The sequence below is a fragment of the Mustela nigripes genome, chromosome 9, assembly GCF_022355385.1.
Source record: "Mustela nigripes isolate SB6536 chromosome 9, MUSNIG.SB6536, whole genome shotgun sequence".
In the NCBI taxonomy this organism is placed as follows: Eukaryota; Metazoa; Chordata; class Mammalia; order Carnivora; family Mustelidae; genus Mustela; species Mustela nigripes.
In genome coordinates this window covers 62,884,371-62,906,878 of record NC_081565.1, presented here as the reverse complement: position 1 = coordinate 62,906,878, position 22,508 = coordinate 62,884,371, and the positions used below count along the sequence as shown (strand labels likewise).

Sequence of the window (22,508 nt, the reverse complement as noted above, 5' to 3'; positions counted from 1 at the left end):
TGCATGCTCTACTTACTGAGCCAGTGAGGTGCCCCAAGGGGTGTGATTTTAAATGGGGGTATCACGGAAGGCCTTGCTGCAAAGATGGCATTCAAAAAAGGTCCAAATCATTTATGCATTCTAGATGGCTATCCTTTGAAGGTTTTATGAGTTGTAAATACCATCCTCTATCTTTGGTTCACCTCTTCACTCTCTTAAGTATGATACATAATTTATATCCGCATAAAACTTATATATACCATTTAACAGTACAGAGTGAACACTAGTATAATTAGAAACCATGTCAATCTGAAACCAATACTATGCTGTATGTTAACTAACATAAATTAAAAAAAAAAAAAAAAGAAACCCTGTCAAGAAACAGAAAACAGAAATGACTCTGCAAAAATCCCTACTTATCTCTGTCCAGTTACAACTCCTTCACGCTTAAGAATTCACTACTCTTTTAATATTTATATAATTGTTTCTTTGATGTTCTTTGTGTGGTTTTACCATCAACATACGAATTTCTAAAGATATAACTGAGTTTTGAATTTCCGACATTTAATAGATGCAACCAGACATGCATATTTATATTGTTTGGTTTCTTTTGCTTTCTTTTGCTTAAGATTATTATCCCTTAAGTAATACAACTCTTTCTTTATTCTACTGCTGATGAGCCCAATTTTTAACACAAACAAACAATACTGCCATAAGTAAATATTGTTTTATTCATCCTAGGGAATATAATCATGCCTTTCTGTAGGGTCTATAGTTAGGAAGGAATTCCTTAGTTACAAATTATGTAAAACTTTAACCTGATCTGATAACTTTTTCTATCGGTAAGATCCTTTAATAGTTTACATCCGCATCAGGACTTTGCCAAATTTGTTAATGTCACATCATACCATGTGTCTCTCATCTCATTTTGTATTTAACTTTGCATTCCATGAAAGCTAAAGAGAGACTGAACACATTTTCAAGGATTTAATGGCCATTTAAAAAGTTCCTGTTCAGTCTTTTGCTTATTTTTCAATTGGGATGTCACCTTTTCTTACGTTGACTTATGGAAGTTTTTACATGTTTACAATACTTACCCTTTCCAGGTTACTTGTACTATACACATATTCTGCTTTTTATGGCTTGTCTTCTCATCCTTTTAACAGTATATTTTATAAACAAAGTTCTCAATTTTAATGTAGTCAAGTTTATTAATCATTTTCTTTTGATTGGTGCTTTTTTTTGCCTTTGAGCCTAATAGAAAAGTCTTGAAATACAAAGGTGTTTAACGCCAAACTGACCTTCTGGAGTCTTAAATACCCCAAGAGAATTCTGTCTGCTAGTGCTCAGGAACTCACCTCGGTGGCTCTGGTTTGAGAATTCTTCCTCTAAGAACCAAGGCTCCTCTCCTTGCTCCAACTTGAAGATTACTGCTGGTTTGAAAATGCAGTTCCCTGTAAACAGGGAACAATGGTTTATTTAGGATAGATGATGAGCTTTTGAGTTTCCAGAGTGTTAAAAGATACAGCTTCAGAAGCAGCACCCTGAAGACCCTGATTTGAACTTATTATGGCGAGTCATCAAAACACTTCTTTGGGGCGCCTGGGTGGCTCAGTGGGTTAAGCCGCTGCCTTTGGCTCAGGTCATGATCTCAGGGTCCTGGGATTGAGTCCCGCATCGGGCTCTCTGCTCAGCAGGGAGCCTGCTTCCTCCTCTCTCTCTGCCTGCCTCTCTGCCTACTTGTGATCTCTGTCAAATAAATAAATAAAATCTTAAAAAAAAAACAAAAAACACTTCTTTTATTCCTTAAAAGGGCTTAATTTTATACTCTGAATGAAATGTCTCAATAACATTAAAATCTAAATAAAATATTCATGTATTGATGTATAAAAAGGAAATGCCTTTTATTTGCTATGATGAGGGTAAGTTACACTTAAATGCTCACCCACTGAGACGAGGTTGTTGTAGTTCTCCAGCATCACATCTCTATACAGAGTCCTCTGAATAGGACCCATTTGCTGCCATTCCTCTTGGGTGAATTCCACAGTCACATCCTTGAATGACACAGATGTCTGCAACAGGACACTTTTCTGCTCAATCTGAAGGGTTCAGAATTAGTTGACAGAGAAAATATCCCTAAAAACAATTCTTATGCTCACTCTAAAGAGTTTAAAACAAATGAATACAAAGGAAGCATATTTTGAATCTAACTTTAACTTACATTTTGGAGCTATTCAATGAGTAAAAATATTTGTAATTTAATTTTTATATATTTGTGAGTTCTATCCACATATTGTAAGTATACTAAACTTTGTTTAAAAATTTTTTTTAAGAAAAAAGATTAAATTTCCTACAATTTTTACTCAACACCCCAATCCACTACCCTGGGCATATTCTAGGGTAGGGGTCAGCAAATTATTACCTGTGGCCAAATCTAGCTTGCCATCTTTTTAAGAAATAAAGTTTTCCTGCAACATAACCACAGACACCCAGTTATTCTGTATTGTTCATGGTAGCTTTTGTGCTATAACACCAGAGCTTAGTAATTCTATCAGAGACATTATAACTATCAAGAGCTGAAAACATTAACTATCTGATCCATTATGGACAAAATTGGCCAACTTCTGGACTAAACAATCAATTAAAAAATAGAATAACAGCATAAAAACAACAAAGACAATACAATTAACAGAGGGATATATGCAGATTGAAAATAACAGGACAGAAAAAAAATATACATAATTATGAGCCAAAGAAAGTTGTTTATATTAACATAAAAACAATAAAGGTAAGAAAGTATGATAATATAGTAACTATTTATGATCCTTTTAACAGAAAATATAAAAAACATAAATTTGTATGTATTTGAAAACCTAGCTTCCAAATATAGTCAATTCTCTTTATTCACAGATTCTGTACCTGCAAATTCACCTCACTAAAATATACTTCTAACCTAAATACTCATTGTTTTGCAATATTTATGGACACTCACAGAAAGGTAAAAGATTTGAGTGTCCAACACATTTTCCCAGCTGGATAATGCTGGATAATGCAAGATAATGCCTTGCCAAATGCTCTTTTTGCAGACTACTTAGCACATTCTTTCCATTTTTGTGACTTTTTTCTTGTATTTCCCCACCTGTGTAATGCAGAAATGCTGTATAGTGTTCTTGAGTACAAGAAGGTTGTTATGTCCCTTAGGAAGATCAAGTGTGTTACATAAACTTTGAGCATTAATTATGGTGCTGTTGCCCTTTAGTTCTTGTTCAAGAAACATTATATTAAATAAGGTATTTTTAAACACACATAAAACAAAGTTGTATATTGAATGGTTGACTAAAATGTTTTGATTAGAAACTCAAAGGAACTTGCTCCCCTAGAAGCAATGATTCAGTATTTACTAATTTAGTGTTCATGGAGATTTTATAGAAAATAACCATGTGAATAGTGAGAATCAACTATATATAACAAAAGTTGACAGGAAATGAGATAGATGGATCCATAATAATATTAGTTTTATAAAATTATAAGAAATTTTAACACAACTCTCAACGCACAGGGCAAGCAGACTAAAACACCAATAGAAATTTAGAAAGGGGTCAGCAATAACCAAGAGGGAAAATCTGGCCTGCTGCTTTTTTGTTTGTTTGTTTTGTTTTGTAAGTAAGCTTTTATTGGAACACGGTCACGTTCATTTGCTTTTGTACTGCCTATGACTGCTACAGCACTACAACTGAAGAGTTCAGTATTTTCAAAGAGACCACATCTCCCACAAAGCCTAGTACCTGACATTGACAGATGAAGTTTGCTGACCACTGACATGGAAGGTTTAAATGACATCAATAACCAATTTGAGTAACTGAAACATAGGATAACATAATCATAGCAAATTATTTTCTAGTCTATTTTGCATATTAAAAATAAAGAGAGGGTACCTGGTGGCTCAGTGGGTTAAGCCGCTGCCTTCAGCTCAGGTCATGATCTCAGGGTCCTGGGATCAAGGCCAACATTGGGTTCTCTGCTCAGCAAAGAGCCTGCTTCCTCCCTCTCTCTCTGCCTGCCTCTTTGCCTACTTGTGATCTCTCTCTCTGTGTCAAATAAATAAATAAAATCTTTTAAAAAATAAAGAGAGTAAGTCTCACCAAATTAGAAAAGATTACAAACATACAGTGTGGCTTTGGATTTTAGCTCAGAGATGCAGAGAGCTGGAGAGAACAATACTAACAAGAACAAAGGTAGGCAGATTGAAAATAAAGGTCTTTTTTTTTTTTTTTAATCCATCAGGGAAATGAAATTGCTTAACAAATAAGCAATTTGAAATCAGGAAAAAGACAGTATCTAGGGAGAATCAGGACCCACATGTTTGCTTACTGGACCATATACTACCAAAATTCATATAAGATGATAGAAAGATAAAGCTAGAAAAACTTTAACAACCTGCTAATAAAGGCCGAGGTTGTGTGTGTCACAGATATAGTATGATTTCTACCTTTTTGGGATATTTTCTCCAGGGTCATAGTCTGTTCACAGAGAGGACTGGGGGAGAATTTTGGGGAAGTCCTTTCCTACTCCATGTGATACTGGCTAGTGTAGGGGAAGAAAAGTCATTTCTTAAATCCACTTAGATCTTATTTAGGGAAAGGTCAATAAAACAAATAACTTGAGGCCACTGGTGGTATCCCCTGGCCGTAAGAGGACAGCAGAAGCAGATACTAGCAAAATGCTTCCCAGACCCATCAGCCTTATCTCTCCTCAGTAATAAAATATCTAAATGGTAAGATGCTAGTTCTTAATGAGGTTAAACTAAAAGATAAGTCCCAGAAAACTGTCATTATTTGGCCTGTCTGGTAGCTCCATGGAACATCCCATTCATAAAACTGTCTTCATCTGACATAACTCCAAGCTTAACCATTGCAAATAGCATTTTCTCTGGGGGGAATGAAATTTGTTAAGAAAGAAAAAACACCCATGGGATATTCTTTACCATCAGGGCTACCTCAGGCAGTTTGTAACAATTAAAGGAAACAACAGTCTAATTTTTTTTTTTTTAAAGATTTTATTTATTTATTTGACAGACAGAAATCACAAGTAGATGGAGAGGCAGGCAGAGAGAGAAAGAGAGGGAAGCAGGCTCCCTGCCGAGCAGAGAGCCCGATGCGGGACTCGATCCCAGGAGCCCGAGATCATGACCTGAGCCGAAGGCAGCGGCTTAACCCACTGAGCCACCCAGGCGCCCACAACAGTCTAATTAAAAAGCTTGGAGCATAATAAATACAGAAGGGGCTATGAAAAGCTCAGACATCTATCTGGGAATCTAGAAGGTAGCACACATGCCCTGGGCTATGTGCATATTCAGGAAACATCTGAGAAAGTACTAAACTTGCTTCTCATTAACCTTGAGGCTCTGTGAAAGAAAAGTGAAAGTGAAAACAAGATAGTAAAATGCCAGGCTAACTGCTGAAGGCATTGGCCAACCTATACAGAGAGCATCTTGGCAAAGATTAAAGCCTTACTGGTTACATGTACTTAAGGAAATTCTTGTCCAATTATTAGCTGACTATTTAGCTAATGGAGCAGAGACTTTGGCAGAGAGTACACATGACAAAGAATATACGTTGTACAGAATCCATTCAACAGAGTCACTAAACAAATGACAGCTGCGGTGGAGTGGTATTTGGGTGATAAATTGACACCTTATTATTTTTTTTAAGATTTTATTTATTTATTTGAGAGAGAGATAGTGAGAGAGAGCATGAGCAAGGAGAAGGTTAGACGGAGAAGCAGACTCCCTGTGGAGCTGGGAGCCCTATGCGGAACTCGATCCTGGGACTACAGGATCAAGACCCAAGCCGAAGGCAGTCGCCCAACCAACTGAGCCACCCAGGCACCTTATATTTTAACTGTCAAGTTTGCAATGAAAATTTAAGACATACAAACAAGTGAAAAAGTATGGCTCATACATAGGAAAAACAAACCCCAAACTATGTATGAAACAGTGTAGAAACTATCTCTGAGGAAGTCCAGACATTGGACTTACTAAACAAAGACTTTTTTTGAAGATTTTATTTATTTATTTGAGAGCGAGAGCACAAGTGGAGAGGGGCAGAGGGAGAGAGAGAAGCAGACTCCCCACAGAGCAGGGAGCCTAATGAAGGATTCCATCCCAGGACCCTGGGATCATGACCTGAGCTGAAGGCAGAGGCTTAACAAACTAAGCCATCCATGCACACCTCTAGACAAAGACTTTCAAAAACTGTTTTAAATATAACTAAAGAAAACCATATCTAAAGAACCAAAATAAAGTATGGGATACCTTCTCACTGAATAAAGAATATAAACAGGGGGCACCTGGATGGCTCAGTGGGTTAAAGCCTCTGCCTTCAGCTCAGGTCATGATCTCAGGGTCTTGGGATCGAGCCCTACATCAGGCTCTCTGCTCAGCAGAGAACCTGCTTCCTCCTCTCTCTCTGCCTGCCTCTCTGTCTACTTGTCATCTCTGTCTGTCAAATAACTAAATAAAATCTTAAAAAAAAAAGAAACAGACAAAAATAACACATATCTGATGAAAAAGCAACTGAAATTCTGAAATTAAAGACTTCAATAATTTGAAATTTAAAATAGGAAAGTACAATAATTAAAGTCAAAAGTTCCCTAGAGGTCTCAATAGCAGATCTGAACATGCAGGGGAATCAGCCAGTTTTGAATACAGACCTAGTAAGATCATATAATATGAAGACAGAAAGTAAAAACAGGGAAAATGAACAAACAGCCTCAGTGACCTATGGGACACAATCAAACATCCAAATATAGCAACATCCACAGGAGAGGAGTAGGGGGAATAGAGAGCAGAAGGGGCAGAAAAAAGAGTGAATCTTGACAGCAGCAAAAGGTAAGTGACTTATCACTTCTAAAGGCTCCCAAATAAAGCTAACAGTTGATTTGTCTTCAGGAACCAGGAAGATCAGAAGGCATATTTAGGACATATTTAAAATGCTGAAAGGAAGACCTATCAATCAAAACTTCAACATTCAGCAACAGTGAAGAAATCATGATATTCCCAAATAAACAAGGGCTGGGAAAAATCTTTCAAGAGTACACCTACCAGGGGCGCCTGGGTGGCTCAGTGGGTTAAGCTGCTGCCTTCGGCTCAGGTCATGATCTCAGGGTCCTGGGATCGAGTCCCACATTGGGCTCTCTGCTCAGTGGGGAGCCTGCTTCCCTCTCTCTCTCTCTCTCTGCCTGCCTCTCTGTGTACTTGTAATCTCTCTCTGTCAAATAAATAAATAAAATCTTAAAAATAAAAGATATGTTTAAAAAAAAAAGAGTACACCTACCATATAAGAAATATTAATAGAGAAGCCATTCAAGTTGTAATGAGAACACATTAGATGATAACTCAAATTCACAAGAATAAAACAACTATGTAGGCAAAAGTTACTATACAGGCGAATATATAAAAGGCACTATAAGTGTATTTTTTGTACTTATTTTTCTCCTATATGATTTCAAGAAAACTGTATTAAGCAGTAACTAGAAATCTCACACTATGTATAAAATGTAATTTTGATAATAACAGCACAAAGCAGAAGTGGCTGGAACTAAGAGGAGGAAAGTTTTAGAATATTTTTGAAATTAAGTTGATAATTCATCTGAACAAGACCATCATAGTTAAGACATTAAAGGTAATCAATAAGGTAACCACTAATAGAAAAAAATGTAGTAAAGGCACATGGTAATTAAAATGGTAACTAGGAGATATTAATTCAACAAAAAAGAAGTAATATTGAAATAGAAAAACAAAATGGACTTACTACCTACTGAAAAGAAATGTCTAAATGGAAGGCATATATGGTACTTATTAGGAGCCACACTAAATGTTAGTGGCTAAAAACTTAAATTAAAAGGCAAAGACTGGCAGAATGGATTAAAACAAACAAACAAAATCACATTATCCAATTGCATCCAGTCTGCCAGACACACTACATTTAAAGACACAATGGCTTGAAATTAAGACTGGTGAAAAATATATTATGTAAGCAGTTACCAACAAAGCCCTGCACTGCCTATAGTAGGACAGAAAATAGATTTTAAGACAAAAATGGAGAGAATAAGGACCTTTTATAATGGTAAAAGTGCCAATACATGAAGATGATATAACAATGACAAACATACATACCTAAAATACAAATACATGAGGCAAAAACTGACAGAATTAAAAAGACAAACAATTCAATAATAACGGTTAGCGATTTCAAAGCCCCACTTTCAAAATGGATAGGACTACTAAATAGAAGACTAATATGGGAGACCAAGACAGATACAAAGATATCTATAAAAACACTCAGGCCGACACTTGCAACATACACATTCTTTAAGTACATATGGAACACTCTCCAGTCTAGATTATACATTAGATCACAAAACAAGTCTCAATACATATTAAAGGTTAAAATAATATAAAGTATCTCCTATGAGCAAAATAAAATGAAACAAGGAATCAATGAGAAGGAAAACTGGAAGTTTAAAAATATGTGAACATTAAACACCACACTCTAAAGAAACTCCTCAAAGATTAAAGAATACTAACAAGGGAATTACAAAATATTTTGAGACAAATAAAAGTGAAAACACAACATATACCAAAACTCATGAAATATAGCTAATGCAGTGCTTATAGGGAAATTTACAGCTGCAACTCCTACATTTAAAAAGATCTTGAATTGGGGCACTTGCATGGCTCAGTGGGTTAAGCCTCTGCCTTCGGCTCAGGTCATGGTCTCAGGGTCCTGGTATCAGGGCTCTCTGCTCAGCAGGGAGCCTGCTTCCCCCCTCTCTCTGCCTGCCTCTCTGCCTACATGTGATCTCTCTCTGTCAAATAAACAAATAAAATACTAAAAAAAAATCTCGAATCCATAATCTAATTGTACACCTTAAGGAACTAGAAAAAATAAGTGTGAACTAAATCCAAAACTAGCAGAAGAAAAGAAATAATAAAGATGAGAGCAAACAGAAAACAACAAAATAAGGAAAAGAAAAACAATAGGATCAATAAAACAAAGCTGTTTCTTTGAACAATCAGAAGAATTGATGAACCTTTAGGTAGACCAAGAAAAAAGAACACTCAAATTTACTAAAATAAGAAATGAAGGTGGGGGGCATTACTACTGACATTTTAGAAACAAAAAGGACTATCAGAGAGTACTATAAACAACAACTATGTACTATGTACTATGTACATATGTACTATGTACTGAGTACTATGTACACCAACAAATTAGATAACCTAGAGGAAAAGGACAAATTCCTAGAAACATTCAGACTATTAAAGCTGACTCAAAGAGAAATAGAAAATCTGAACAGATCCCTAGAAGGGGACTGAATTAGTAATCAAAAACCTCCCAATAAAGAAAAGCTTAGGACCAGATGGCTACACTGACAAATTCTACCAAATGTTTAAGAAGAATTACTACAAATCCTTCTCTAACTCTTCCTGAAAAATAGAAAAGGGAACACTTATCAACTTATTCTGAGTTACTCTGAACTAAAGCCAAAGAAATCACAAGAGGACTAATGATCAATATCCTTTATGAATACAGATGCAAAACTCAACAAAATACTAGTGAACAGAATAGCATTTTTAAAATGCTTATACATCATGACCAAGTAGGATTTATCCCAGAAATGTGAAGGTGGCTCACCAAATGAAAAATCAATCTACGAAACATACTACAGTAAAAGAATGAAGGAAATAAACCATATGATCATCTTGGTGGATACAGAAAAAGCATCTGACAAAATCTAATACCCTTTCATGATAAAACAACAACACTCAACAAACTAGGAATAAAAGGGAACTTCTTGAACATAATAAAAAGCACTTATGGGGCACCTGGCTGACTCAGTCAGTAGAGCATGAGCCTATCTGAGGGTTGTGAATTTAAGAACCTCATGCTGGGGGTCCAGTTTTCTGGAAAAAATAATTACTTATGATAAATCCATGGCTAATATCATACACAATGCTAAGAGGATGATTTCTTCCAAAAATTAAAAAAAAAATGACAAGGATGCCTGCTATAACCAATTCTATTTATTACACTGGAAGTTCTAGCCCAAGCAAATAGGCAAGAAAAAGAAAGACATCAAAATTGGAGAGGAAAAACGTATTTTGTATATGTGTACATATGCCTTGATCATTAATAAAGCACTATTCATAACAGTTAAAAGACAGAAACAACAAAAATGTCCATCAGTTGGTGAATGGATAAACATAATGTGGTATATCCTTACAATGAAACATTGAAAAAACTATGCTAAGTGAAAGAAACAGTCACAAATATGCATTAAATATGCATTAGTGGAGAGATAATTGGCCTGAACTTTTCATGTAATGTCTTGGTCAGGTTTTGGCATCAATATTATGCTCTCATGAAATGAGTTGGGAAATGAGTCCTCATTTTCTCACATATTATACAGTTTCATTTATTTGAAATGTGCAGACTAGGCACATCTATAGTGACAAAGTTAATGGTTGTTTCTGGCCTGGTGGGGTATGCTGGGATTGGGTGGGGGGAGGGATGATAGCTAATGGTACAGAGTTTTGGGGGGTTTTGTTTTTTTAGGTGATAAAAATATTCAAAAATTGAGTGTGGTGATGACTATACAACACTGAATTGTATACTTTAAATGTAAGAATTGTATGGCATATGAATTATATCTTCATAAACTAAAAAAAGGACACTAAAAACAGGATTAATCAGATTTTCTTATATCTATTAAAGAAGCTGAATTTATAATTAAAAACCAGCTACAAAGAAAATCCCAAGATCAGGTTGCTTTCTTGGTATATCTTCCCAAACATTTGAGGAAGATTTTCCAGAGAAGAGAAAATGAGGACTCACTTCCCAACTCATTTCATGAGAGCATAATATTGATGCTAAAACCTGACCAAGACATTACATGAAAGGCCAATTATCTCTCCACTAATGCATATTTAAAAATACTAACTGAAATATTAACAAACTACATCCAGAGACACATTAAAAGATAGTATTTTATGGCCAGGTGGGACTTTTCTCAGGATTCCAAGATTAGTTAAACACTGATAAATCAGTCAATATAATTCATTCTTTTAACAGAATTAAGGAAGAAAATTATATTATTATCTCACTAGATTTAGAAAAAGCATTTCACAAAGTATAATATGTATGTATGATTAACAGCTCTGAGGAAACTAAAAATAGAACTTCCTTATTCTATAAACAATGTGTATAAAAATCCTAGAGTTAAATCCAGACTCAGTGATGAAATACAGAGTATTTTCTTCTTCAGGTGAGGTATAAAACAAGGATTTCTATTATCATCACTTGTATTCAACTTTGTACTAGAAAGACAAGAATAAGGCTTAAAAACAAATTAAAGATATAAAGATTGGAAAGAAATAAGTAAAAATGTCTGTATTTGCAAAAGACATGATTGTGCATATTTAAAAAAATCTAAAAGAATCTACAGGGGCATCTGGGTGGTATTTGGCTGTTGGTTTTGGCTCAGGTTGTGATCACAACTGATGGTTGTGAGATGGAGCCTTGAGTCAGGCTCAGCATGGAGTCTGCTTGAGATTCTCTCTCTCCCCCTCTCCTCCTCCGCTCCTCCTGCTCATTCTCTCTGCCTCTAAAATAAGTAAATAAATTAAAAAATCTTTTTTTTAAACAAAAAAAAACCCCAAAACTGAAAAGAATCTATAAATAAATTACCCAAATAAGTGAATTTAACAAAATGGCTTGATATAAGATCAGTATTAAAAATCCACTGTATTTTAATAAAGTAAAAATAAATTAGAAAATCAAATGTAAAAAACAGTATTATTTATAATAGTACCAAAATAGGGAGGCCTGGGTGGCTCAGTTGGTTGGGCATCCAGCTCTTGATTTAGGCTCAGGTCATGATCTCAGGGTTGTGAGATTGAGCCCCATGTCAGGCTCCATGCTCAGCACAGAGTCTGCTTGTGATTCTCTCTCCCTCTCCTTCTTCCCCTCCCCCAGCTCATGCATGTATGTGTGTGTGTGCGTGCGCGTGCATGCACACTCTCTCACTCAATAAATAAAATCTTAAAAAACACTTAAAAAAATAAATCAAATACACAGGAATAAATCTAATGAAACATGTCAAAGACTTCACCTCTACTCTGAAAAACTACCCAGCCAGATTTTCTGTGGAAACTGATGGAATTTCTATGAAAATACAAAGTATTTAAATTAGTCAAATTTTTTAAAGAGGTAAAACTTTCAGACCTTACTCTTCCATATTTCATGACTTAATGTAATGCAATAGTAATTAGGACAGTGAAGTACTAGGAAAAAGACAAATAATTGGATCAAAGGAAGAGAATACAGTCTAAATGTAGACCTACATTTATATATGGTCACTTGATTGAAAACAGAGGCCCGGCTGCAATTTAGTGGACATAGGACAGTCTTTTCAACAAACAGTGCTAGTGCAACTTATTATCCACATGGAAATAAGAATCTCGACAATTATCTTATACCACACACAAAAACATTTTCAGGCGGATCAAGCTCAAATAATCAAGCATCTGCTAAGAACTAGGAGAATATCTGTGTGATCTTGAAGAACGAAAAATCTTTCAAAGAGACATACAAAGAACTGTCATTAGAGATGCTGATATTGACCTTTATTAAATTTAAGAACCTGGTTTATCAAAAGACATTACTTTAAAAAAAAAGTCAAGCCAAAGAACCCCAAAACTTGTATGGATAATACAGAAAAAACTGACTAATCAATAATATAAAAGGAAGGAATCTAATAAAGACAGAGAACTGAGCAGGTATTTTACATAAAAGGACATCTACATGGCCAAAATACAAATAATGGTACTGAAATTAGTATTTATTACAGGAAAGCAGACTATCAGTTTCAAAGAGAGACCACTCTCTGAATGTAAAGTCCGACTGTAGCAAGTGTTGGTGAGAATTTAGTACAGCCAGAACACTAGTATTATAAATTGGTTCAAGCACTTTAGCAAGCTAATTGTTGTATATATTAAAGCTGAACATTTGTTTATTCTATGAATCAGCCATTCTACTTCAAGGTATAACCAAGAGAAATGAAGATATACCAAGAGACACACAGGAATGTTCATAGCAGCTTTATTCATAGCAGTCCCCAAAAGGGAAAATACAAGTGAAAAACTCACCAACATGAGAACAAACAAATAAATCATCATACAGTCATATAATGAAATACTGCTCAGCAATATAAAGAAGGAAGTAGTGAAACATAGCAAGACTAATGATCTCAACAATGTTATGTACAGAAAAACAAACTGGACCTCCCTTTCCTCTGAAAAAGAATACAGATTATATGATTCCATTTATATAATGTTCAAAAATGAAGTTATTCTTTTTTTTTTTTTCCTAACATGTGATGTTAGAATAGTAGTTGTCTCTGCAGGGCAGAGCAGTAGTTATTATCTGGAAATTGGAAGGAGGAAAACTTCAAGGGTGACGAAATGTTCTTCATCTTAATCTGAGTGGTAAATTACATCTGTATACATGTGCATATATGTAAAAAATCTACCCAGTTCATATTTAAGAATGCACTTCACTAGTATTAAAACTGTACCTCAGTTAAAGAAATAAATAAAAAGAAAAAAAAGAGTGCAAACAAGAGAAAATTAGCAAAATTTTACAGTTAATAATTTAGGAAGGTAAGAAATATCTATTACATTACTCCTTTGTATCTTTCCATAACTTAAAAATTTCCCAAAATGTCATCGGTAAAAATGAAAAGAACCCGGTCTGGCAGACAAACTCTATCCAAAGACAAATTATGAAACAGGGAAATATAGGTCATAAATCAGAAAAACAATTAACTCTTTAATAATTAAAAAGCTATTAAAATTACCAAAAAGGAGGAAGGTTGTTGATTACTCAAACAAACACACACAGATGACTCAGAACTATAGTAAATTGTGCACAATCTCAGCTCTCATACACTTCTGGAACAGGGATCATCATCATTCTGCCCTTGTGCCAAAAAAAACTCCAGAGTCATCTTGACTCTTACTTTACCCCTTTCATATTTTTCATATTCTGTTCATACTTCCAGATTAAAAATGAAATGCCTTTTATTCCATGAATTTCTTCCCCATGTTCTATGTCAGAACTCAGATGAAACCAAACCCTTAACTATGGCATCCAAGGACTTCTAGTGTTACACAGTTTTTGCTATATGCAAAATGCATACATTAAGGTTATTAGGGTGGGCGCTAACCCAATTTGATTAGTGTCCTTTTAAGAATAAATCTGGACACAGATATGTACAGAGGGAAGATGGTGTGAAGACACAGGGGAAAAGCCCTTCATAAGCAAAGAAAAGAGGCCTGGAACAGATTCTTCCCTCACAGCCCTCAGAAGGAACCAACCCTGTCCATTCCCTGATTTTGGATTTTGAGCCTTCATACTGTGAGGAAATAAATTGTTGTGTAAGTAACCCAGTCTGTGGTACTTTATTATGGCAGCTCTAGCAAACTAATATACCTAGTCTGGTTCCAACATTTATCTTGATCTCTCTTATTATCCCCTAAGAGGAATTCCAAAGTGTAATATGCAAAGATTCTTATTGGACCTTGGATGCTTTGTTTAGGCCTTCATGTTGTTTCCTCAGAATGCAGTAACCTCCCTCTACTCTACAGCAGTTAAAATCCCACCTATTCTTCAGGACTGACACAATCCTTCCCAACTATCCACCTTTGACCAACTAGGCCTACAACATCAATCTGCCCTTTCTGTGACGAATTACAAACCCTGATACTGATTCAACTCAAACAATCAATTAATCAGCTAATTCCCTTAATTGTAACTTGTTTCCAGAGTATGAAGAAGAAATCTCCGCATCATTCCCAGCACCTCCTATGTATTATCTTCTCCAAAGGGACTGTACTTGCCCACAAGAAGTTCAGTCCTTCTTACAAGCATACAAACAGTATGGAGATGACTCAGTCTTAAAGAGGAGGAGGCTAACTGACATTTTAGAAACAGCACAAGACAGGGGTGTCAGGAAAACATCCTCTTGGAGAGTCCTTCATTCAGAAGAACAGGACATTTTATCATGCGCAGAACAAGTATGCACAGGTTTCTAGGACAAAAGATAGTAACCACTTGGGCTCTACCTTGTGAGAAATGAGGTATTTTTCTGATAATAGAAAGCCCAATTCTTTCAGTGGCCCAGTTCCATACAGAGAGGGAATAATCTTTTATTTTAAAAGTTTAATGAGCAGTCTCAACTACAGAAGCTGACGGCTTACAATGAAGCCTATGAAAATGAACCTATGGCAGTTCCTGACCTTGAAGATAATGGTCTAACTGGAGAGACAAATATATTATCAGGAGACTTCTGGCAATGTATGAAGTAAAGTTGGGGCTGTAAAGATTCAGAAAAGGGAAATTAGCTCAGAGGGAGACAAGGGGAAAGAAAAGAGTATTGTTTTCTAGAGAGGCAACCAAAGCTAACTCGTGACACATAAAAGCAAAAAGCCAGGAGCGCCTAGGTGGCTCAGTAGCTAAGTGTCTGCCTTCAGGCTCAGGTTATGATCCCTGGGTTCCGGATGGAACCCGTATTCGCCTCCCTGCTCAGCGGGAAGCCTGCTTCTCCCTCTCCCACTCGTCCTGCTTGTGCTCCCTCTCTCACTGTCCAATAAATAAATAAAATCTTTAAAAAAAAAAAAAAAGTAAAGAGCCAGACCTCACATTCATTAGAACGGTCACTATCAGAAAACAGCAAGTGTTGATGAGGATGTGGAATGACCAGAATCCCTGTGCACTGCTGGTGGGAATGGAAAATGGTGCAGTTACTATGGAATGGAATGGTGGCTCCTCAAAAAATTAAACATAGAATTACCACATGACTTAGCAATTCCATTTCTGAGTATAAAGATCCATTTAGACTACTAGTGTCTTGAAGAGGTATTTTTTATCACCAAAGGGTGAAAGGAACCAAAATGTCTATCACTTGATGAAGAGATAAAAAAAATGTTGTATATATACACAATGCCTTATTATTCAGCCTTACAAAAGAAAGAAATTCCAATACATGCTACAACATGCATGAACTTTGAGGACTTTACGTTAAATGAAATAAGCCAGTCACAAAAAGACAAATACTACATGGTTCCACATATATGAATAGGAAAATTAATAGATAGCAAGTAGAATTTGCCAGAGACTGAATGGTGGGAGGTATGAAGAATGGTTGTTTCATGGGTATAGAGCTCTAGTTCTGTAAGATGAAGAGTTCTGGAGATTGGCTGCACAGCAATATGAATGTACTTAATATTACTGAACTGTACAGTTAAAAAAATGGCTAAGATGATAAACTTTATGTTATCTGGATTTTACCACAATTAAAAATAAATGAAGTTTTAGTTTAGTTTTACAGGCTGCCTTAACAAAATACCATAGACTGGGTGGCTTAAATGGTAGACATTTTTTTCCTCATAGTTCTAAAGGCCACGATCAGAGTAACAGCATGAGTGGGTTCTGGTGACATTCTCTTCCTGGCTTATAGATGGCCACTTCTTGCTGTGTCCTCACATGGCCTTTGCCTGGTGCTTGTGTATGGAGAGACAGAGAATCTGATCTCTGTCTCTCTCTCTCTTCCTTTTTTTAAAAGACCATTAACCCTATTAGATTAGTATCCCACCTTTATGACTTCACTTAACTTTATTCCCTCTTAAACATTGTATTTCTAAATATTCACACTGGGGGTGAGGGATTCAACATATAAATTTGTGGGTGGGAACATAATTCAATTCATAGTATTAGGTGTATAGAATGAGGATGTGGTTCTAAAGGTCAATTAGAAGACAATGAGAAGATGATATGATGTAGTGAGGAATAGGAGGATATTTTTAAAAAAACTAAATGAGGTTTGGTTTTGCTGTACAATAAAGTTACACAGTAAATTTTTTAATGTCATGTTCCCCACTGGACTGTGACCACTATTTGTATAGATGTCTTATCTTGTTTAGACTTCAAGTTTTTTTAAGTTAAGTGCATGTCACTTACTTGGGACATCGTGGCTGCTCAATAAACAGTTGCCAAAAAACTCAGAGCACCAATAAAGGTAAAAATAAAATAAGTAGGAAGGGGTAATGTCTCCAAAGCCTGAATGTTATTCTGAGGAACTGGGAATTTTATTGTGTGGGGTGAGGAACCACTGAGATGAGTTATACATGTTCGAGATATTACTTCCCTAGGATGTAGATGAACTACCCATGTGTAAGATATGCTTGAGTAGGTGAAGAGAGAAGTGGGCAGGCTGGTAAAGAAGATATTCCAATAGCTCTGGTGCAAGACCATGAGATAGCAGTAGGAGAAATAAAGTAGAGGAATGCATTTAAAGTGCATTAGGTTTACCATATAAAATGGCTGTTATCTTTAACAAATAAGTAGCAAGACATGATTGCACACCAGATGTGGTAGAAGTTGAGAGAGTAGAGAATAAGGAGACAGGGATGTATTGCACTTTTGTGGCTTGGGTGTCTGGCTGACTGGGACATTATTATCTAACAGAGAAAGATGAGGGCAATTAGTTTGGGAAGGACCGTAAATGGGGTTGTAAATGTTAACTTTTACTTTGAATCAGTTGAGCTGGCGATAACTTGTAGATACCTATATAGAGATGCTGAGTCAACTATGTCCAACATGGCAGTCACCAGCATCCTGTAACTATTTAAAACTTAAATTAAAAATTCAGTCCTCGGGATGCGTGGGTGGCTCAGTTGGCTGGACGACTGCCTTTGGCTCAGGTCATGATCCTGGAGTCCTGGGATCGAGTCCCGCATTGGGCTCTCAGCTTCATGGGGAGTCTGCTTCTCCCTCTGACCTTCTTCTTGCTCATGCTCTCTCTCACTGTCTCTCTCTCAAATAAATAAATAAATAAAATCTTTAAAAAATTCAGTCCTCAGTCACACTAGCTGCATTTCAAGTTCTCAACAGGCATATGTGGGTAGTGGCCATCATTTGGGATAACACAGATACAGATTGCTTCCCTCATCATAAAATGTGCTAAACTGAGCACCTGGGTGGCTCAGTTGGCTAAGTGTCCAACTCTTGATTTTGGCTCAGGTCATGATCTTTTTTTTTTTTTTTAAGATTATTTATTTATTTATGTGACAGAGAGAGAGATCACAAGCAGGCAGAGAGGCAGGCAGGCAGAGAGAGAGGAGGAAGCAGGCTCCCTGCTGAGCAGAGAGCCCGATGTGGGCCTTGATCCCAGGACCCTGAGATCATGACCCGAGCAGAAGGCAGCGGCTTAACCCACTGAGCCACCCAGGCGCCCTCAGGTCATGATCTTGGGGTTGTGAGATGAAGCCCTGCATAGGGCCCCACACTCAGCTGGGAGTCTGCTTGGGATTCTCCCTCTCACTCTACCTCCCACCCCTGCTCATGTGCTCTCTCTCTCAAAAAATACACAAGATAAAATTAACAAAAATTTTAAAAAGTGCTACTGGTCACAGTGGGCTGCAGAGCCACATTTGTGCAAACTGGGAAAAACATCATTGTTGAAACCAGAGTGGGGATGAAATGAGTCAAAAAGACCAGCTAGAAAAATAGTAAAAAAGGAAGGGAAACTTGTGATGAGACACATAAAAGGGCAAAAGAGAGATGATTCCATGAAAGAAACAGGAAGGATGGCAGCAGAAGCCATCACAGACACCAACACAGGCAACCTTCCAGATGGACAGAGTGGGTGTAGAGTCAGGCACTGCAGACAGATCTGTGAGGTAAGGATGAGGCAAGACCCACTGGATTTGACTGTAGTTAGGTCACTGGTGATGCAGGTCACAGGCATATGAGTAGAGACACCAAGGCCTCAAGCAGTAGACAGAAATGTGAATGTAAATTGTTGGCAGCATTTGCTACCGAACAGAACTTTAAGTTCTCTGTTGAACTTGTTCAAGACATGTATTTGAGAGAAATATTCACATAGAGATATTTTCAGGACATGAATGTACCAGCTACTCATGCTGATCTCTACTTAGTTTAAATACTATCTCTGGAACTACAAGAATAGTCAGGAAAAGGTCTACTTCTTCTGTTTTATTTAGATGGACAACTGTATTAACAAAAGCCCTGCTTTGGCTATGTGCCCTTACTTCCACTGGGGGAAAAGTGGGAACAACATTCTACAATTATTTCTGGGTTGTTTTTAGAAAGATCTGCACGATCACCTACCTGAAGATGAACAAAGACATTTTCCATGAGGAAGATTTAAGATTTTCATCAACACAAATCTTGAAACAAATACCCGACTCTCTGCCATGGCTATCAGAAAGAAATCTACACTACACTTTGGAAAATCTGTAACTTCCCAGGACTGCCATCTATCCACGTCAACTCTGCTGTACTACTCATCTGCTTTTCTCTACCTTCCTTGAATAGTTCTGATCCATTTCCATTTCTATGTTAATTAACTATGTTAATTATAAAATCCATTATAAAAAAAGTGTATATAAATAACTCACCTGAGATGTGTTCATTTTCTGCTGTTGTTGGGAGAGTACAGAGAACTGTGATGGGTAAGCTGGGGATAAGGAAAGAGAATGCAATTATGAGAGGTCTGGTGAGCTTTTGCCAGTTTCCTAAAAAATCTCACCACACCCACTGGGGTAAAGGCCACCCTATGGAAAAATGTTCTGTTGACCCTTGAGAAGGGGCAGGAAGCACCACACAGAGACAGCACTCCCAGAATATATAATACATCTCTGATAGGATCATGTGATTGTAACTCTGTTGTTGAATTCACTGGTGACTGTAAATTATTTCTTTCATTTAAAAAAATGTATATCTCCCTCTGACTAATCCACAAAAAAATTAAAACAGAGGGTAATATTAATATCCTATTATTTATACTATGAGTTAGAAAATCAACAGAAAACTCTGGGGGGAAAAAAGATGCTTACTGACAAAGTATTTTAAAATCATTTTGTTCTTTTGGTAAGACTTTTGATGAGACACTTCTAGTGACTTATGTGTGACAGAATGAACTGCACTGTGCTTTGCTCCTCCTTCTGTCCTGGGTGACCAGGGGACATACATCTCAAGCTCCTTTTTTTTTTTTTTTTTTTTTTTTTTAATTTCAAAAGAGTCAAAGATAGACATCCCCTCCAATACTGTCATTTTATAATTCTTTATGTTCAGGATAAAGGAAGCTTCAGCATATCTCTAGATGCCACTTGTGATGGACACACATGAGAGTGGCTTAGAAATCTAGAAAGAGGGAAAAATGAAGAAAATGGGGGGGCTCTTTAAGAAGGACTGAGACTGAATTTCCTTGGCTCTGGCTGTGACTTTTCCTGTAGGGCCTGATAGTCATTCACCTCTTTCAACCCCAGCTCACCACCTTCTGCAAGCTGGTCCAGTTTCCATTCACACAGTCTGTGATAGCTTCTGTATGTGGTAACATCACCAAATCTGGCTCTTTCTGGACAAGGAAATTAGAACTGTTTCTGGTGGAGCAAATTAGGACCCACTCCTTTCTAGGTTCTTCTGCATGTTCTGAAGCTCTGGTGAGGGTGGTTCCTGTTGGATGAGCTCTTCTTCCAGGTGGGATTCCTGTCCCCAGAGCTCCTCTCCTGCCTGCCACATAAGAGTTACTTTGTTCCAGACGTGGAGATTTAGGCCTAGGAAACAAATTCCTCTTAGTTGAAACTTTCACGGAGAACAAAGTTTCTCAACTTCAGCAGTGCTGACATTTTGGGCTGCATAATTCTTTATCACGTGGGGGCTGTGCATTGTAGGATGTCTAGCAGCATTTCTGGTCTCTACCCACCAGACACTGGTAGCACTCCTCCTCGGTTGTGACAATCCAAATCATCTCCAGCCATTTCCAAAAGTTCCTCCCTCCTTCTCTTCCTCTTTCTTTTCCTTTCTTTTCTTTTCTCTCTTTCTCTCCTTCCTTCCCTCCGTCCTTTCTTTCTTCCTTCCTTTCTTCCTTCCTTCCTTCCCTTCTTCTTGCTTTTTTCTATTTTTAAAAAAATTATATGGTTGATACTAAGGGAAGAGCCCAGATGTCTATCAACAGATGAATTGATAAAGAACATGTAGTGTACACACACACACAAAATCAATCAATTACTCAGCCATCAAAAAGAATGAAATCTTGCCATTTGCAACGACATGGATGGAACTAGAGAGTATCATAGTTAAGAGAAATAAGTCAGAGAAAGACAATTATCACGTGATTTCACTCATATGTAGAATTTAAGAAACAAAACAGGATCATAGGGGAAGGGAGGTAAACATAAGAGGAAAATAGAGAGACAAACCATAAGAGACTCTTAAGTATAGGAAAACTAAGTATTGCTAGAGGGGAGGTGGATGGGGGCATGGGGTAACTTGGTGGTGTACATTAAGGGTGCACATGATGTAATGAGCATTGGGTGTAATATGCACTAAACTCTACCCCTAAAACAATACACTATATGTTAATTAATTTGAATTAAAATAAAATTAAAAAAATAAAATTACATGGTTATACCTGTAAGTAGGGTGGCTATAAAAATTCAAGTTAAATACTAAATAAAAAAAACAAAGTGTCTTCCAAATATGATGTAAGCCAATACTACATGTTGGCTTATACCTTGTACCTATTAGAGCTTACACACTAGCACTTGGCTACAATGCTTTATAGACGATGACTTATCTCTTTCTGAACAACGCCACAAAGCAGTTTTTACTAATATTCTTATTTTCAGATGAGAACTTGACTTATGCCCAAGTGACTAAGGAGGAAATTACCCGATCTTCCCGGCTTAAATTTAGGGTCAAGACCGGTGCGCGCTGTATGCCAGTTGGACGGTCTATATCCAATACCCTTAAAGCACATTACCCTCCCGCCGCCAGCAAGGGATCTTCCCAGGGCCGGCCGTCCACAGGTAACACCTACAGCACTCGCCCCATCTGGGCCCCCGGAGTCCGCGGGGCTGGGGTCCGCCCTCAACCGCCTTTGCCAGATCTAGGTTCTCTTCTGGCTCCGGCATAAGAGGCGGGGCTCCGGCCTTGGGGAGAGCGGGGAGTTCCCGAGACATTCGAGTCCCTTCCTCCGGCCACAAACCCACCCCGCCCCCGCCGGGCGCGCGGAGGCCCAGGAACCCGCGCCCACCTCCTCTCACCTGAGGGCAAAACGGCCGCACCCTCAAGGCCTGAGAGGGCGGAAGCAGGGAAGTGGGGTTGGTTGCACATGCGCATGGGAAAGTCCAGGATATCCGTTCCTAGAATGCAGCTCGGGGAGTGGTGGTATAGGGGACTACATTTCCCAGAGAAACTCCGCGACTCCTCGCGGATTTCGAGTGTGTCGGGGCCGAGGTGGGGACGGGGCCGTAAAGAGGGAGTAATAAGATGAACGGCCTGTATTAATAGCTGGAGCCCAGGTCCTACCAAACCCTAGAGGTTACGGGGTAAACTTTGGCGTAAGGTGAAATACAGTAGGTGGTCATGGATCAGATCCTG

The 22,508-nt window shown here is 37.5% G+C and overlaps 1 protein-coding gene across 10 annotated transcripts in view; it reads right to left on the bottom strand.

Moving 5' to 3' along the window:
- Positions 1 to 22,244, bottom strand: part of ZNF510 (zinc finger protein 510) — a 28,855-nt gene extending 6,611 nt beyond the window's left edge. For 2 of the 10 annotated variants that reach the window (XM_059411691.1, XM_059411697.1), the window contains exons 1-5: positions 22,172 to 22,229; positions 20,378 to 20,680; positions 19,523 to 19,581; positions 1,925 to 2,078; positions 1,338 to 1,433 (exon numbers count right to left, since the gene is read on the bottom strand). In XM_059411691.1, the coding sequence (XP_059267674.1) occupies positions 1,338 to 1,433; positions 1,925 to 2,078; positions 19,523 to 19,537 (265 nt within the window). In that variant the 5' untranslated portion in view covers positions 19,538 to 19,581; positions 20,378 to 20,680; positions 22,172 to 22,229. Of the gene's footprint in view, positions 1 to 1,337; positions 1,434 to 1,924; positions 2,079 to 19,522; positions 19,582 to 20,377; positions 21,022 to 22,171 lie in introns of all 10 variants that reach the window. The other 8 variants (XM_059411694.1, XM_059411698.1, XM_059411693.1 and 5 more) reach the window with 8 other exon arrangements.
- Between the last annotated feature and the right edge of the window lie 264 nt (positions 22,245 to 22,508).